Here is an 18,971-nt window from a genome sequence, read left to right as displayed (position 1 = left end):
TTGCCGCAATTCCTCTTCATTTGTCACTTTATCCACCCATCTGATTTTTAACATTCTCCTATAGCACCGCATTTCGAAAGCTTCTAATCTTTTCTTCTCAGATACTCCGATCGTCCAAGTTTCACTTCCACATAAAGCGACGCTCCAAACATACACTTTCAGAAATCTTTTCCTGACATTTAAATTAATTTTTGATGTAAACAAATTATATTTCCTACTGAAGGCTCGTTTAGCTCGTGCTATTTGGAATTTTATATCGCTCCTGCTTCGTCCATCTTTAGTAATTCTACTTCCCAAATAACAAAATTCTTCTACCTCCATAATCTTTTCTCCTCCTATTTTCACATTCAGCGGTCCATCTTTGTTATTTCTATTACATTTCATTACTTTTGTTTTGTTCTTGTTTATATTCATGCGATAGTTCTTGAGTAGGACTTCATCTATGCCGTTCATTGTTTCTTCTAAATCCTTTTAACTCTCGGCTAGAATTACTATATCATCGGCAAATCATAGAATCTTTATCTTTTCACCTTGTACTGTTACTCCGAATCTAAATTGTTCTTTAACATCATTAACTGCTAGTTCCATGTAAAGATTAAAAATTAACGGAGATAGGGAACATCCTTGTCGGACTCCCTTTCTTATTACGGCTTCTTTTATGTTCTTCGATTGTTACTGTTGCTGTTTGGTTCCTGTACATGTTAGCAATTGTTCTTCTATCTCTGTATTTGAACCCTAATTTTTTTTAAATGCTGAACATTTTATTCCAGTCTACGTTATCGAATAACTTTTCTAGGTCTATAAACGCCAAGTATGTCGGTTTGTTTTTCTTTAATGTTCCTTCTACTATTAATCTGAGGCCTAAAATTGCTTTCCTTGTCCCTATACTTTTCCTGAAACCAAATCGGTCTTCTCCTAACACTTCTGTCTTCTCAATTCTTCTGTATAGAATTCTAGTTAAGATTTTTGATGCACGACTTGTTAAACTAATTGTTCTGTATTCTTCACATTTATCTGCCCCTGCTTTCTTTGTTATCATTACTATAACACTTTTTTTGAAGTCTGACGGAAATTCCCCTTTTTCATAAATATTACACACCAGTTTGTATAATCGCTTCCTCACCTGCACTGCGCAGTAATTCTACAGGTATTCCATCTATTCCAGGAGCCTTTCTGCCATTTAAATCTTTTAATGCTCTCTTAAATTCAGATCTCAGTATTGTTTCTCCCATTTCATTCTTCTCAACTTCTTCTTCTTCCTCTATAACACCATTTTCTAATTCATTTCCTCCGTATAACTCTTCAATATATTCCACCCATCTATCGACTTTACCTTTCGTATTATATATCCGTGTACCATCTTTGTTTAACACATTATTAGATTTTAATTTATGTACCCCAAAATTTTCCTTAACTTTCCTGTATGCTCCGTTTATTTTACCAACGTTCATTTCTCTTTCCACTTCTGAACACTTTTCTTTAATCCACTCTTCTTTCGCCAGTTTGCACTTCCTGTTTATAGCATTTCTTAATTGCCGATAGTTCCTTTTACTATCTTCATCACTAGCATGCTTTTTTTTTTTACGTTCATCCATCAGCTGCAATATATCGTTTGAAACCCAAGGTTTTCTACCAGTTCTCCTTATTCCGACTAAGTTTTCTTCTGCTGATTTAAGAATTTCCTTTTTAACATTCTCCCATTCTTCTTCTACATTTTCTACCTTATCTTTTTTACTCAGACCTCTTGCGATGTCCTCCTCAAAAATCTTCTTTACCTCCTCTTCCTCAAGCTTCTCTAAATTCCACCGATTCATCTTACACCTTTTCTTCAGGTTTTTAAACCCCAATCTACATTTCATTATCACCAAATTACGGTCGCTATCAATGTCTGCTCCAGGGTAAGTTTTGCAGTCCACGAGTTGATTTCTAAATCTTTGCTTAACCATGATATAATCTATCTGATACCTTGCAGTATCGCCTGGCTTTTTCCAAGTGTATATTCTTCTATTATGTTTTTTAAATTGGGTGTTGGCAGTTACTAAATTATACTTTGTGCAAAACTCTATAAGTCGGTCCCCTCTTTCATTCCTTTTGCCCAGCCCGTATTCACCCACTATATTTCCTTCCTTGCCGTTTCCAATGCTTGCATTCCAATCTCCAACTATTATTAAATTTTCATCTCCTTTTACGTGTTTAATTGCTTCATCAATCTCTTCGTATACACACTCTACCTCATCATCATCATGGGCGCTTGTAGGCATATAGACGTTAACAATCGTTGTCGGTTTAGGTTTTGATTTTATCCTTATTACAATGATTCTATCGCTATGCGTCTTGAAATACTCCACTCTCCTCCCTGTCTTCTTGCTCATCACGAAACCTACTCTTGCCTGCCCATTTTTTGATACTGAGTTAATTACTCATACTTATTTATTTACTCTACTTATTTGTTTTATTACAGTAATTAAAAAAATATGACCGTTGTTAGTTATGTATCTCTATTAATCCATACTAGTTGGTGCTGATCTAAAAACAATTATAAACCAAAAACACACATCGTTGTAATCGTTAAAGAATAAGTAAGAATTGATATAGTGTATGTAATTTTTTAATTTTATATTAAGTTTTTTTTGTACTTAAGAGAAATTTTAATTCTTTATATAATCTGTTGATTAGAAGTGTACCATATTTTTTAATTTTTGGGGCATAGAAAAGTTTATATTGAGGACATGAAAATTGTTAGATGCTCATGTTATAAATAGGAATTTTATTGTTTACGGTTAGACTTATCACTGATTATATTTATTACAGTTAAAAAGTATACGTCAGAGGAAAAATGAGGAATTTATACATTGAAATATTACCAGCAAGCTGTGATTTTGAAGGTCAAAAAATGTATATTTTAAATATAACTTACATGAGTATATATTCTGAAAGGTTAAATTCTGAAGTTTAATATACTTCGATATGTGCACCATTTGTTGTCCCGCACACGTCCAGACGGTAATTCAGCTATTCCCACTTAATCGCTAGCGCGTCGGGTGTAATGAATGGTTCTGCCGCAACAATTCTGTCACGCAAGTGACTGATGTCACAAATCTTTTTCGAATAAACAATGTTTTTTACATGCCCCGACAACAAGAAATTAGCGGGGTCATGTATGCTTCTTCTTGGTACCCATACGATCGACCCCTCTCTTCCAACGTACCAGTTTTGAAACCGGATGTTTAATGCAGCACGGACACGGTTGCTGTAATTCAACGGAGTGCCGTATATCTGATAGACATAAAGTTGAAACGCATTGCAGAAATTGTTCTTTCTACAAAAATGAACGATCATTCATCGGTCCGCACCGAACATTAACTTTGGGAGAGTAACGCTGATATTAGAGAGTGCCTGTGATCCCCAAATTCTGAAATTGTGTTGATTTATCGACCGACTAATGTGGAATGTCGCCCCGTATGAAAAATTACATTTTCAGGTAATCCTCATTTTCATTAATGTTGTGTTAGGCATTAAAGCTGCAAACTCTAATCTTTTCACTTTGTTCGTCGGGTTTGATTTCTTACATAAAAAAAGTTTTATGTTATACACGCGTAGTCGTAAAAGCCTCTACCCATCTCTTTGTTGTGGATTTAGGTGTTCATAATTCTAAACTGCGCCTTGCTAATTACTTTTTACGTCTACTCATACAAGATGCTCGGATCCGTGTCACATTCTGTTCAGATACGGACGGCCTGCCTGTTTCCTTAAACTGATTAAACCACTGGAGTACTGTTTTATTCGTAGGCGCGGCAGCGGTATATTCACGTCGATAATTGCGCTGAACTGTTATAACCAGTCTTGTTTCAACCCAACCAAATCACGCAACGAGCTTTCTGCTAAAGTGTGCTCTCATGGCTGAGAGTAAGACTGCCAAACGGATACACAGTGAAGGTCGCACAGTGGTGCCAACTGCGACAAATTTTGTGATGAAAAAGTTAATAATATAACTAACATAAATATGAAAACCGAATTCTTTTAACTATTCCATTATTTCGTGACATTTTTTGTAACCGTGGAGTTCTTTATGTTCAGTGTGTATGTCAACTTTATGTGTGTTTCACTTAAAAAAAACGCTGACGTCGAATAAAATCATTTATATTACGTAATTGATATTATATTCTGTAGTTAATTGAGTATTTTGTTTTGTTTGCACTTGAGACACATTTTTATCAATTTTGTTATTAGATAGAAGTTGGAAATTTTGCAATTATTACTAAAGAATTTTTATTATTGCGACAAACATTTTTATTGCTATTTTGATATCGTAATTAATTTTACATTAAATAAAAGATCAATAAGAAAATATCTCATTTTGATTTTGATCATTAGGTTCGGTCTTTTAAAAAACATGTAAAAATATACAAATATATTAACTACTTCTCTATATAAATCTTAACATTTAAGACACTTTATGATGAAGCTCTTTGTTTGCATATTAAATCCTCATCCACTCTTTTTTAAGTTTATGGGAATAAAATACAAAGAATTGATTTATTTTCATTACAGATATCCTTATATTATTCACATGAGTTAATATAAAATATGTTTCATATTAAAATTAAAAAATATTTTCTATTTTAATTTTAAAATATACCGTATTGCTTCGAATTTAAAACGCACCTTTTTTTTTATAAAAAGGCTCAAAATGTCAGGTGCAGCTTAAATTCGAGGTGCTTCTTCAGTTGGAGGTCTAATGCCATATGACAAACGCGTAGTTCTAAAACTGAAATTTTTTGAATCCGTATGCCTGTTCAACATCGAATCGAGACCATACAGGAAACTCGGGAAAAAGTACATTTCTCATCGTGTATAGAACATACACAAATTTCTAGAAAGATGACTTTCAAAGAGCATTACATGTCAACAGCTTTTTCACTGTTGACATCGTAATTTAGTGATGAGTCATCGTTCTGGAATTTGTGCATGTGCTTTTTGTATGATGATCTTTCACGTTTTTTGTCTTACAATCATTCGATGTCGTACAGGCTACGATATACTACTGTAGTTGTAATTCGACCGTTTTTTTTCATAACCATTCAGTTCTACGTATTTCTTGTCTTTTTCTGACCGTTTCATCATCGCAGAAAAGCTTTTCACGTAAGAATTTAAACGGAAGGTTACTTTACCGCGCCGAACAGATCGCAAATCGAGTTGTTGCCGGTAAACGAAGCAAATGTGCGTCGGTGGGGCAGTATGTTTGGTGTAAACGAACGAAGAAATCTTTTTCGGGACCGAAATACGGAAAATATCCGGAAATCGATACTGCTGTGACCTATTTCAAGGAACTCCGCGCCAAAGGTTATCCAGTAACAAGATATGGACTGATGTAAAGGCCAGAGAAATAACCAGGAACAATGGTCTTCAGTTTAAAGCTAGCCATGGATGGTGTGAGAAATTCATGAAATGTCATTACGTCACAGAATCTCCATTTGCTAGAAGTTACCATCAGATTACAAACATAAATTAGTGCAATGTCATCGTTCCATAATCGATATACGATTAAAGAAACAATACTCTCTCAGTCAAATTGGTAATGTTGATGAAGTTGCTGTGTTCTTTGACATGCTACCAAATTACACTGTAAGTGAGAAGGGACAAAAACTATAACTTTTTAAAAACAACAGGATATGAGAAAGTAAGAGTAACTGTTACGTTGAGTGCTACTGCTGACAGAAATAAATTATCGCCATATGTAATTCTGAACAGAAAAATTGTGCCAAAAGAAAGATTCTGTGATGTTATAATTGTTCGAGCTCAACAGAGCCCCCACGGGGGACTGGTCTAGTGTTTAACTCGTCTTCGCAAATCAACTGATTTTGAAGTGGAGAGTTCTAAGGTTCAAATCTTACTAAAGGCAGTTTCTTTTATACGGATTTGAATACTAGATTGTGGATACCGGTGTGCTTTGGTGGTTGGGTTACAATTAACCACACTTTTCAGGAGTGGTCGACCTGAGACTGTGCAAGAGTACACTTCATTCACATTCATACATATCATCCTCATTTATCCTCTGAAGTAATACCTTACGGTAGTTCCAGAGGCTAAACAGAAAAAGAGAGAGAGTCTGAAAAATGTTATTGCAATGTCGTGTACATGAAATATCTGGCGTCCTGCCTTTGAAAAATTTTATACGATGTAGTAAAGAATTCGGTTTCAATATTATCATTGAAATGATAATAATGGAAATGTGGCGCTTAATCAGTTAGAATTAAAGAGATACCAGAATGAAAAATGGTGCTCACTACAGTATGTAATTGATCTTCAGTTTCAAATGCTTTGTATGCATCTTTAATGTCATAATTTTTAATTTTGTTATTAGCTAGAACTGACTCAAACAACAATAATTTTATCGCTACAAACTTCCTTGTTGAAACAAATTGAATGATGTGCATCATATTCTCAATAGACAATTGTCACAACATTTGTTTATTTCTTTCTTGTTATATTCATTATGTAATAGCTGTTGAAGAGTAACACTAAACTTATTTTTTTAGGAACATATTTTTGATGCCTGGTTGATTATTTGTTTTTAGAATAATAACATTTATTATTTAAATACTTATTTTTTGTAAAAAAATACAAGTTTTTAATACTTATTATTTGTAAAAAAATCACAGAAATTGATTACTTTTGGTTTTATTTTGCTAATAATGACAATATTTCCTCATTTAAAGATAAAACATTGACAAAAAATATACAATTTTTGAAGTACATCATTCTAAAGTTCAAAATTCATTAAAAATTACTAGTCTCTAAACTACTTAACACTTTAACTACTTTAACACTTATGATGCTGATGCCTGATTGATTATTTTTTAAGAGTACTCATATCTATTAATATAAATATAATGATATTTTGAGGACTGCTTTTCCACTAATAGGCTCTTTGTAGATTGAACCCATACTTTTTTTATTATATCATGTGATAGCAAAATGGGCAATTTTTCAACTTTTTCTCCATATGAGACAAATATTCATCTTCTGCAAGAAGACAGTCGGTCAGGAATATACTAAGATCGATTTTTATAGATAAATCATCATACTTTTTATTAGTTTGATGAACAAAGCTTTCATCATTAAAGGGAGATAAGACTTGACTTGAGATAAGACATGGCATTTTTCATTTGACCATGTAACAGAAAAAAAATAATTTTTTTATAGGCGCTTTTCAGCCTGGCCGTCAGTCATCAGAAATCACTTCTTACAGCACTTCTCAACAAGCCAAACAACTCATACAATGTTTGTCCTGTATTGTTGGTGAAGCTTTACAAAGTAATATATTCCACAGAACAGAAATACAATACATTTACTTAATGCAACATAATAAAAATGTGAAAAAAGGAATAAAACAATATTGACAAGCCAGAATTAATAATAATTATAATGATACGCAAGTGGATAAATTACTATACGTGCCAAACCTGAGAAAATGGATAACAAATTCATTGTTAAAAATGCCCAAAAATGAACTTTTTCTGATTAATTATTCCCATATTTATTAGTTAGTTTATTAATTTTTAATATTTAAAATTTACTCAAACTGTATAGAATAAAACGTATTTATTTTATTTATTGTCAGTATATTTTAATAAATTTCTTTTAATATTTCTTTGTTCCATCTGTTTTTGTTCCCTATATATTTTTCTATATTTTTTTTTGGTCAGGTTACTTGGTCAAAATTGGTTACAGGTTTTTTTTGGTTGGTCAAAATCGGTCAAGTAGTTCTGGAGATATAAAGTGATTTAGAGTTTGACACTGATCACACACACACACACACACACACACACACATACATTTGGAAAATTTCCATTCGGTTTTTTTGGGTTCAATGATCTGGTGAAAACCGCATATGTCCAAACTAGCCTGATTATAATACTTTCCCTTCTAAAGCTATTGCACTAGACACGAAAGTAATATCAAATAAAAATGTTTTTATATACATGTTGCTTTTAAGAATATAGTTAAAATTGTCTTATGAATTACATAATTTAAACTACAGAATAGCTAATGAACTACCAACCAGACTTATATTATCTATGAGATTGTATTTGAAGTTTAATTGTAATAATGCTCCACAAATGTACAAGTAGTCCTGGTGAATATTTGTAAGCTAGATCCAGTTGTTGGTATATGACTAAAATTTCAGGTTTGCATAGAAGATGGAAAAAATATTAATGAGAAAAAAACTTTTTTCTATTTCTTTGATTATAAATCAATTCCTTTGAATTACATTTTTTTATTTTAATTTTTCCCCTGGAATTCTGCTAATATTTAATAGATTTGTATCATCTATATTTCTTAATGTAAATCTATTGTTCTAGAAATTATCAATAATTTCATAGTATATGTATTTTTAAACAAATAAAAACTTTAAATGGATTATTCATAACTGTAAATTAGCATTACGTAATGTTGACTCCAGTGTTTTTTTTTATTCATGCTTAAAGAATTGAGAAGGCTTAGGCATGAACACTGAAACGAGGATGTGATAAAGAAACCAGCCAGATTAATAATCAATCTAGAGCCTGTTGACGTAAGGCAAAGACATGTTAATTGACTGGCCAATGATTAGTATATTGCAGATATGCTAAAAAAAGTTTTTAATCTTTTATTTTGTTCCTTCATCATCGTTTTAAACGAGTACATGTTAACAATGTTTTGTTAGGTGACAATTAAATTTATCATTTGGTGAAAAGTATATAATGTTTGTTTGTGTTTTTTTTTGTAATATGTTAGTTTTGCTAGTTTTAGCGTGTGTGTAAATTTCATATATTCAGTTTTTGAACTCATTACTTTTTTGAGCTAAGTTTAATATCTCTATGTGGTGATTACTATCTTTTTACGTATGATATTTAATAGTTTATATTGATATCTTATTGTCTAGTTATTTTTACAGAGAGCATGTTGTTAATTTTTGTAGGTATAAATATTATTTATATGTGCTATGTTTAATTACGTTGCCATAAACTGTTTGTAGGGTTGCACTTTTTGAGTATTAGGAATAAATGACTTTTTGAGTTTGAATGCCTTTGTACAGAAGTATTATGTAAACATAACAGCAGTGGCTATATAATGTTTTGTCTTCATGTTTTTCCGTATGAAATAGCAATTAACATGGATATATTCGACACTTCTAAAAAAATAACATAAAAATAATTCCAATAAGTTGTGGTGTAAAGCATTAGACATTTCTGTATTACCAATAATAAGGCAATTTTCATTTTTTTATCTCTGTTACAGTCTGGTTTTAGTTTCCGCAAATTATGGGCATTCACTGGTCCAGGATTTTTAATGAGCATTGCATATTTGGATCCAGGAAATATTGAATCTGATTTAAAGTCTGGAACTACAGCAAAATATAAAGTAAGTTGTTTATTTTTATTAAAATGCTGGTTTCTAAGATTTATGTTTTAGGGATGATTGTTTGATATCCAAAAAAGTGGTAAATGCTAAAACTTTCTGTTTAAGGTTTGATTGTGTTAGGTTCTGTCTGTACTTTCATGTCTTTTCATTCATGTTAGCTAAAGCAGAAGAGTGCTTAAGGAGGCTTTGGTGTTTTTTAGTTTCAATTTTTAATAGTTATTATAAGTACTATTTTATTTGTTACTTTTAAACAAACAAAAGGTATTGAATAGCTTTTGTTTATGTATTTTATTAACTTGAGTTTTATCTTTTTACTGTTTGTATAGTACATGACCTTTTTAACATACCTTTAAGAATGACTTTATTTTAAGTAGATTAACGGTTTACATAATTGAAATCTTAGCAGTGTCTATTATTTCTTAACTGAAATATCTACCAGTGGGTTCCCCCTTTCAACAAAATGTAGATTTTTTTTATGTTTATTTGCTCAGAATTTTGTTCTTTAATAAAAAAAAGTTATATAACAAAAAATTGAACTGCCTGTTGGTAAAGTTTTTTTTTAATTTACACAATCAGGATGGATTTTAACAATTTTCAAGTGATAAAAATCAGACCAAATCGGTGTACAACTTTTACAGAAATATCTTTCTTTTTTTTAATTTCAGTTGAGGTAGTGAGGTGGTTCAACCCTTAGAGACAGTATTTTGTGATTTACTTGCTGTGTACGAATTGTAGTAAAATATATCTGTGAGACAAAAATTAAAGGAAATTAAATTTATTTAATCTTCACTCAAAAAATATATATATATATTTTTTTTTTTTAAATTTTGATTGAGAGTTCCTATCTAGATTACAAATAAGATATAGTATCTGATAACCAGGTAGTTCAGTTTATGTATTTATATTTTATAAACTTCATCCTTTGCTCAGTTATAGTTTTTTTATATTAGCTGCATAGATTTTTAAATTCTTTTAAGACAGTTTGAATCAAAATGTTTTTCCCACCTCTTTGTAAATTTCATGTTATATAACAGCTAAACATGTTATTCAATCTAAAAACAAAGTGCATACTAGATGTAATGTAAGCTAAATAAAATTTAGAGATGTAATATTTATTAAAAACACATGATTGGATCAGAAGTATTTAATAAATTGTAGTCCCCATCTGTCTTAACATTTTACAGTTTTTTTGTAATTAACATGTTATTGATTTTGGAATTTCTTAATTTTCAGTTTATTCATCACCCAGTAGCACTTACTTAGAAGTAATTTTTATAATTAATGGTATACATAAACAGTTGAAGAAATTTAAATTAATGTATATTTTACTTTTTTTGTTTGTTATAATATTTTTATTAATGTAAATGTATACTCACATGTAACATTAATTTTCATTATCAAAGCTTCAGTTTTTTTCTTAAATGCAGTAATATTAATTAATACACCGAACTTTTAATGTCATATAATTTTAAAGCAACTCTTAACATTATCATGTGATAATGTTGGAGTTGGTTTTATGTAAAAGTATTGTGACTAGTATTGACATTTCATTAGTAGATTAATATATATTGCTCTAGCTTTTATTAATGCGCAGCTAGATCACAGCTGCATATTAATTTGTACTTATTTGCCTACAGAAATTCAATTAAGCAGAGAAAGTTAAAAAGAATACTGTTACTTAACTATCATGCAGTGGTCATGCTGTGTGACTGTACTCTATCTCCTGGTGTGATACCACATGCAGCTTTGTTAATAGTTAAAATGGCATAAGCTTATTAAGCTAGTACTTATTCTTTACTGTCTGGTTTGTTAGTCATTGATGACTTTATTAAATCTAAGCAAATGATGTTATTAATATTATTAAAATGGCTATTGCTGATGGATTCATCAAATATCCCCTATCTTAAAGGATTCTTAAACATTTACTTTAAGTTTTTTTCAGATTTTTAATCTAAATATTTCTATAAATAAATATAATAAAAATGCTTGAAAATGTCCTTAGTTTGTAAATTTAATAAGATCAGAATTTGCAAAATATGAAAATTTTGAGTTTCATGTTTTATTATTTAAGTTATTGTTTTACAGTAAAATACTATACTGGTATTGAGTTTGTAATTTATTTATGACTTAAGAGGTGAAAATTATTTTGTATGCTTTAAAAATTCAAAATAATAGTTTATACTAGGTGTATGTATATACTATGCACTATATATATATATATATTATATGTACTAGTTTCTTTTTTAATAAGCATTATTAAAAATTTGCTGTTACTTATTTAGTAGATAAAGGAAAAATGTAAATAAAATCATATTGAAAAGTAGTAGGTGTGGTAGTAACTTATTACAGCAGTAACTTTAAATAATACTTTCCATAATATAATGAAAAAATATTTACTATCCATTAAGTATTCAAACCGTTTTAATACAGCTGTTAACCAATTAATGTTTTTTTATATGAAGTTGTTGTATCACTTGATTTAAGAAGACGCTCTAACATCTAAAAGAAAAATATCTGAAGTCATTTTATGAAGACCGTTATCCTTTATGTAACTTATGATATCGTTACAGCATAAAAAAATTAAACCTTCTATTCTAGTTCAATCATAAAAAAGATGTTTACCAGTTATCACTAAGGACAGTGGATTACATGCAAATGATGCCATACAAGTGAAGTTACATCGTAGCTCTTTGGTGTATGTAAAGTAATATAACAGGTTATGAACAAATCTATGCCTAAAGTATTGATGAATGGTTTAAGTGTGACAGCAGGTGTTTAATGCTGCTGATGAAAAAAAAATTGCTAACAAAGATGAGGATGAGGACAGACAAATTAGAAGTGAAAGTGATTTTAGAGGCGGAACATGTACCTATTATTTTGCATAGTCTTATACTGAGTAACATAGAATTTGATTACTTGGAGTCCAGGGAAAAAATGTATTAAGTAGAAAAAAGTGATGTTTTGTAAATTATAATCACTTAAAAATAAGAATCGAATGCCAAGAAAGAAAAGACACTCACCCATTATTTAAATAAGTATATTTTTAACCTAGTACATATGTTACAGTTCTGTTATTAAGCCTGAATTGAATTTTATTTAATATTAATTAATTAATATTGGTGTTTTCATCTGATTTATTATTAGACCAATTTTAAATTTCAGTATTTTTGTATGTGTTGTCGAAGATTTGTATTATTCTTGGGCCCTGTCATTAATGCAAATAATTAGGAGTTTACTGTATTTTCAGTTTTATATATTTTTAATGAAGATTTTCTTTTACTTAACCGGCGTCATACCTCTAGAGCTGTGCTGCAAGAAGGAAGTATAGTAATCTGTAGAAAGATGAGATATAGATTTTTTTATGTTTCATGACCCCCGAAAAACAAAAAAAGTAGGGAAGGATGATCATTCGTACGTATGTACATGGACTGGTATATTTGAAGGCAGAACTTTTGGGTAGATAAATCGATTTTGATGAAATTTTGTTCAAATTTGTGATATGAGGAAATTTTTAGGTAAAATTTTAAGGTCAATATCTCCAAAAGATGAGTGGTCTGTTTTTTGGGGGTCAATTTTCTCAAAATTTTGCAAATATAACCCCACTTTATATTAAGCTCAGTACATTCATGCATGCTTATCTGACCATTTTTTTTAAATTTGCCTCAAAATTTCTCCATCCCCAAAAAACTGAAACAAGCTATCTTTTATTTATTGCATATTTTTTAACTTAATTTTTTTTAATTTCCTAGGTATAATAGTAGTGCAAGCAATCCAAAAAAATGTTTTGGGGGTTAATATTGAGGGTGGGGAATCAAAAAGTTTAAAAATATCTTTTGAATTTTCCAAAACTTTTTTGGGTTTATTTAAATTTAAGTAATAATATTACTATAAAACTTCATCCCCCACCACCAAAAAAGAGATCTTAGGTAACTTTTTATTGGTTGTACACTTTTTAGTGGATTTTTTAAATAGTTTCTTCTATTTAACATAGTAAATGTAGAAAAATCAAAAATTTTTCTGTGGTGATTTTGGAGGTGGGGATCAGAAAGAATAAAAAATACAGATTTTTTGAATTTTTAAAACTATTTTTGGTTTTTTAAACATATAATAATTTTACTATAAAACTTCTTCAGATATTACCTGCCCCCATTCCAAAACAGAAATCTTGGGTAACCAAGATAATTCTTTCATGTATAATTATTTTTCTTCTATATAAAATAAATAAATAATGTCAGGAAAGTATTACAACTTTGTTGTCAGTTTTTTTTTATTACTTCTCTCAAGTATTTCCTTAGAGTTATAATGCTGTGGAACCAAATAAAGTTAGTACAGTGCACCCTCAATTTACGCGTAATGTTTTACACAATTTCAGTTATAGGCATTTGAATAATTTTAGGAAAATAAATTATTTCTGAATATGCAATAGGTTTCACTTATACGCAGTCACACAGTTATTATCATATCTTGTAAAATATATTAAAATACTGTAGTGCAGTACATATTTTCATTACGGAATTAAATATCCACACATTTTTCAGTGCATTTACCCTGTACTAACAGAAAATGCCTATGAGTCATTGTAATGAACAGTGCGTTGCTTTCACAATCATCATTCATTTGCAGTTTATGTAAGCTTAAGTGTGCCTGTGTACAAAAACACTGCGTTAAATACTTCTCTGTACTGTTATTGAGTTTTAATGTGTTTTCCAACTATGTTCATAAGACCTTTTTTTTTTTTGTACTGTACTGTTCCTTTATGTATTGTGATCAAAAATGAGTGCTACTTTAAAACCTAAGAAACAAAAAAAAAGTTTTATCGTTATTCGAAAAAAATAAAATTCTAAATTGTTTAGATAATAAAAATACTGTGGCATCTGTAGCTAGAAAGTTTAACTTAAATGAGTCGTCTGTGCGTACAGTACGGTTTAATAAAGACAAAGTACACCAAAGTATTCCAGCCAGTGTACCGATTTGTGCCAAGGTCGTTTCGTACACGCGAAATCCGATATTGAAAAAAGTCAAAAAGTCGTTAGTGATATGGATTGAAGACCAAACTCAACAGCATATGCCATTAAGTTCAGCTTTAATCCAAGAAAAGACTATGTGGCTTTATCGCAGGATGTCCAGTGAAACAGGTAATGAATCTGAAATTTCTACCAATAGTTCATCCAGTTTCAGTTTTAATGCTAGGAAGGGCTGGTTCAAGAGATTTAAAAAAAGACACAGTTTGCACAATATGAAACTTCAAATTGAAAAAGCTTCTGCAGATTTCAAAGCTGCCAAACAATATCCAGTACAATTTTTAAGCATCATGAAGGAGAAACACTATGTACCAGAACAATTGCATTTGGAGACTGCTTAATTAAGCCTTTGTTAATTTAAAAATCCTTGAATCCTCGTGCATTAAAAAACACAAATAAAAATAACCTTCTGGTTTTCTGGCGTGCTTATAAACGTGCTTGGGTGACTGCCGATATTTATATGAATTAGTTTAATAACTGTTTTAAACCAGAGTTTAAAAAGTATTTAACATCCAAAAATCTTGCATTTAAATTTTGCTTGTTCTAGACAACTGTACGGCTGTACAGTTGTCTACAGTAGTACAGAGGTACTATTGTAAGAAGCTGATGAAGATATCCAAGTTGAGTTTCTCCCACCCAACACTACACCACTTTTGCAACCTCTTGACTAGTGTGTAAATGCAGATTTTAAAGCATAATACATTCGTTGAACATTTAAAAACATTTTGATGACATGGAAGAGGAGAAATCTTTAACTTTGAGCAAATTCTGGAAAAAATACACAATTACTGATTGCATTGCAAACGTAAAAAAATCTTTAGACGAGTTACAACAGAAAACATTAAACACTTGCTGGAAGAAGCTTTGGGTCAAAGCTGTAAAAGCCTGGCCAAAGAGAGGATGTAACAATGCCATAGAGGATAAAGACTCAAGCGATTCTAATATGCTAACAAAATATTTACGAAAAATTACATATTTAACAAATTTAAAACATTAATATTCTTAAAAATACATTGATCATTGTGTGATCACACAATATTATTTATATTAATAAATAATGTGTGATAGAATATTATTTATAATTATAATATATTTAGTGCTTATAATAGATAAAAAATTATACAGCAATAAGTATGTAATTTATACATGAGAACTACTGCACCTCTCAAACTGTATTGAAGCACTTATCAGTAATGTAAAACAAACAGTAATGTATGAAATACAGTTAATTAAGATCTGAAAAGTTAACATTACTATTATATGATAAATCGTGCACTTCCGTTTGGGTTTTCAACTGTTTTTTGAGAAAGTCCTGATTTTGAATAAAATAAAAATATTGTGTAATTTCTAATTCATATGAAAGTAAGTGGAAATCTGACTTTATCTGGATATATCTTTGTCCAAAAGAGTGTGCTTATATAAATTATTTCTAATTGCACAGCAATCTTTTAGGAGATGATTTTATAACCAAAAATAAGAAAAAAAATTTATAGGTCAGAAAATGGTTCGTTAACAAGTTTCAGTTCACAAAACATTTACCCCTTCTTTCTGCTCTCTGTGAAATTAAATCATACAAAAATTCTTGGGGTACAAATCGAGAGATAAATTTGGCGGCTTTTGCTAAAAATACACTTTTTTAGGTTTAGAATAAAATAACTTTGTTAATTTACCAACAAATAAAAATTTCTAGTTAAATTTCTAAAAGTCTAAATTTGAGAAGTTCAATTTCAATTAGAAACAAAACACACATACTGGATCAGAAAACTGATTAGATTTTAAACAGAACAATTTACATATAAGTGCTAAAAATTCTAAAAATAAATTTGAAAGACTTCCTTCTAAATTTTATTAAAAATTTCTATATTTCATAGGTACAGTAATCTCTGATCATTAATTATGTTTAGTCTCTAGCATTTGAATATTTATTTGAGCTGTGTTTGTGCTGTTATTGTTTGGTCAGTCATTCTCAGTGGATGATACCATAAATTTGTTTTCATTTGGATAGTTGACAGATATGTTGTTAATTTAGGGTAAAGTAAATAAAAATGGATTGGCTGCTATGTGTAAATACCAGGAAAATTATCCAGGTTGAAGAGTACCAAATCGTAAAACATTTGAGGCTTTGGAGAAGCGAGTTTGAAAAACAGGTGTGCTTAAACCACGATTCGATGCTGGTCATGAATGTTTTGTGAGAATTGGCTAATGCTGAAGAAACAGTATTGAATGTGGTACAATTATCTCCCACCTCAAGCACCAGAAGGTTGTCACATTACCTTCATGTGTTTCACAATTACTAGATGTGCTCGGCTAGCAAGGATTTGCTGAGCTGAACTATGACATTGTACAGAATGACAGCCACATTGAGCAACTGCTTTGAAGAAATGTTTGCAGTTTTATAAAGTAAACATTTTGATATTTAATAATTTTTAGAAAAACAAAAAGTATGTGATTTTTATTTTTTCAAATATATTTTTTATTCATTTTTTTCTGTTATTGATAAGTTTTCTATTTATTTTTATCAACATTATGTTGTTCAAGTATTGATAAAAATTGTTCTGTTTAAAATGTTATCACTTTTCTGATCCAGTATGTATGTTTTTTTTTTTTGTTGTAAAGTTGAACTTCTCAAATTTGTGTTTAATTTTAATATACATTTACATAAATTTTCTCAGAATTAAATTCTCTACAAAGTTAACTAAAAATTTTTATTTGTTTATAGGTAAATTAATAAAAGTTATTTTATTTCAAACCTAAAAAAGTGTATTTTCCAATAAAAGGTTTTTGTGTTTTAACCATTTTTCTTAAAAAATTGAGATAGAGATCTGGGACCACTTTTATTCTATTTCTTAGATCAAAAACCATAAGGAGGCACAATTTACTGATTTGTACTCCAAGAATTTTAGTACGGTTTAATTTCACAGAGAGAGCAGAAAGCAGGGATAAATGTTCACGAGCTGAAACTTGCTAACGAACCATTCTGTAACCTATGTTTATATGAACCTTTTTTCTCGTTTTTGGCTATAGAATCATCTCCTGAGAGATTGCCTTGCAATTTGGAATTACCTGTAAATAAAGGTGTTCATAAAAACTGTTTCAAGAATTAGGGGGTTGGTCCACGTATTGAAATAAATGCTTAATTTACCAGCTATCTGCCGTTATATATTTTTAATGTAAAAATTATTTCTCAGGAATGGTTAATTCTATTGACCTCATATTTAATATACTGCTAGGGTACCTAGAAATTTATATGTATAAAAATATTGAACCTGGTTTTTTAATATATTTCAAAATAGTGGCCAGATAAACATTTCAATTGGTAATATCTTTGCAACCACTGGTTTATTTAAATGTTATTTTATTACAATATATGTTGAGTCTTTTATGAAAAAGAAAATTACACCTTATTTATTTAAATCTCTTCATAAATAACAAAGTTATGACAAAGAATCTGTAGGTTAAAAAAAAAATTTTCATTTCCTGCTGAATAAAATTAAATAACTTGACGCAATCTCAACTGGAATAATTTTGTTAATGTTATCATGAAATAAATTATAATAATTTAATAACATTGAAAATATTAAAATAAAATATTATCTAAATCATAAAAATACAATAATAAAATAATATTAATATTGAAAAATGATTTGCATTACATGTTTTTTGTTTATTAATCATACACTGTTTATGAACAAACTTTTTTTTTTCTCAATTACAATTTAACAACAATAAATTATCATATCAGATAATAAAACCCTAGTAAAAGAAACTGCAACAGTAAGCTGTCCAAAATGGCATCCCTCATTCAAAATACATGCATCTGATATTTTTTCATTGATTGCCGGACTCTTTCAAAGATGCCAGGTGTCTGAAGAATCCTCTCAATCCCGTTTAGAATTTTTGAATGCAATTCTTTTAGGGTATCCAGCAGTCTTGTGTACAAGTGTCTTTAAATGGCCTCATAAGAAAAGTCAAGAAAATTGAGATCGGGAAACCCTGCAGGCCGTACTATTAGGCCTGTTCGACCAATCCATCTGTTTGGATATGCTTCATTCCAGTGATCTCAAATTTTTAATCTGTAATTAGCCAGAGGCCCAACCAGCATGAACCAGATTTTGTTGCATGTGTTTAGTGGCAAATCATCAAGTAAAAGTGGAAGATCAGCCATCAAGAAAAGTAAATATCTTTCACCATCAAGCATTTCAGGTAAAAAACAGACGAATAAGTGGTCACCCAGAATACCAGCTCATATGTTTACAGAAAAATGATACATATTGTAGTTGCTGATGGTTCTCTGAAATGGCATGAGGGTTTTCAGTTGTCCACATGTGCATGTTGTGGGTGTTAAAAATGTGTTATCTTGTAAATTTGGCTTATCAGTAAAGAAAATATTCAAAAATATTGGATTTGTACATTTTAGTATAAAATTTGATTACATAACCTATTGGCATAGCCAAACACAGTGAGTATAATCTCTTGGTAAAATAGCTTATACTCGCTGATAGTGATAAACATGGAATTACTGCTTATTCAAAATCTTACAAA

The 18,971-nt window shown here is 30.0% G+C and overlaps 1 protein-coding gene across 7 annotated transcripts in view; it reads left to right on the top strand.

Moving 5' to 3' along the window:
* Nucleotides 1-18,971, top strand: part of Mvl (solute carrier family member malvolio) — a 188,118-nt gene that overhangs the window by 101,535 nt on the left and 67,612 nt on the right. For all 7 annotated transcript variants that reach the window (XM_075354613.1, XM_075354885.1, XM_075354680.1 and 4 more), the window contains one exon: nt 9,286-9,408. In XM_075354613.1, coding sequence (XP_075210728.1) covers nt 9,286-9,408 — 123 coding nt within the window. The remainder of the gene's footprint in view (nt 1-9,285; nt 9,409-18,971) is intronic.

Source organism: Lycorma delicatula, chromosome 1 (genome assembly GCF_047948215.1).
Source record: "Lycorma delicatula isolate Av1 chromosome 1, ASM4794821v1, whole genome shotgun sequence".
NCBI lineage: Eukaryota > Metazoa > Arthropoda > Insecta > Hemiptera > Fulgoridae > Lycorma > Lycorma delicatula.
Note: the sequence above shows the minus strand (reverse complement) of the source record. Positions and strands in the feature narration are given on the sequence as shown.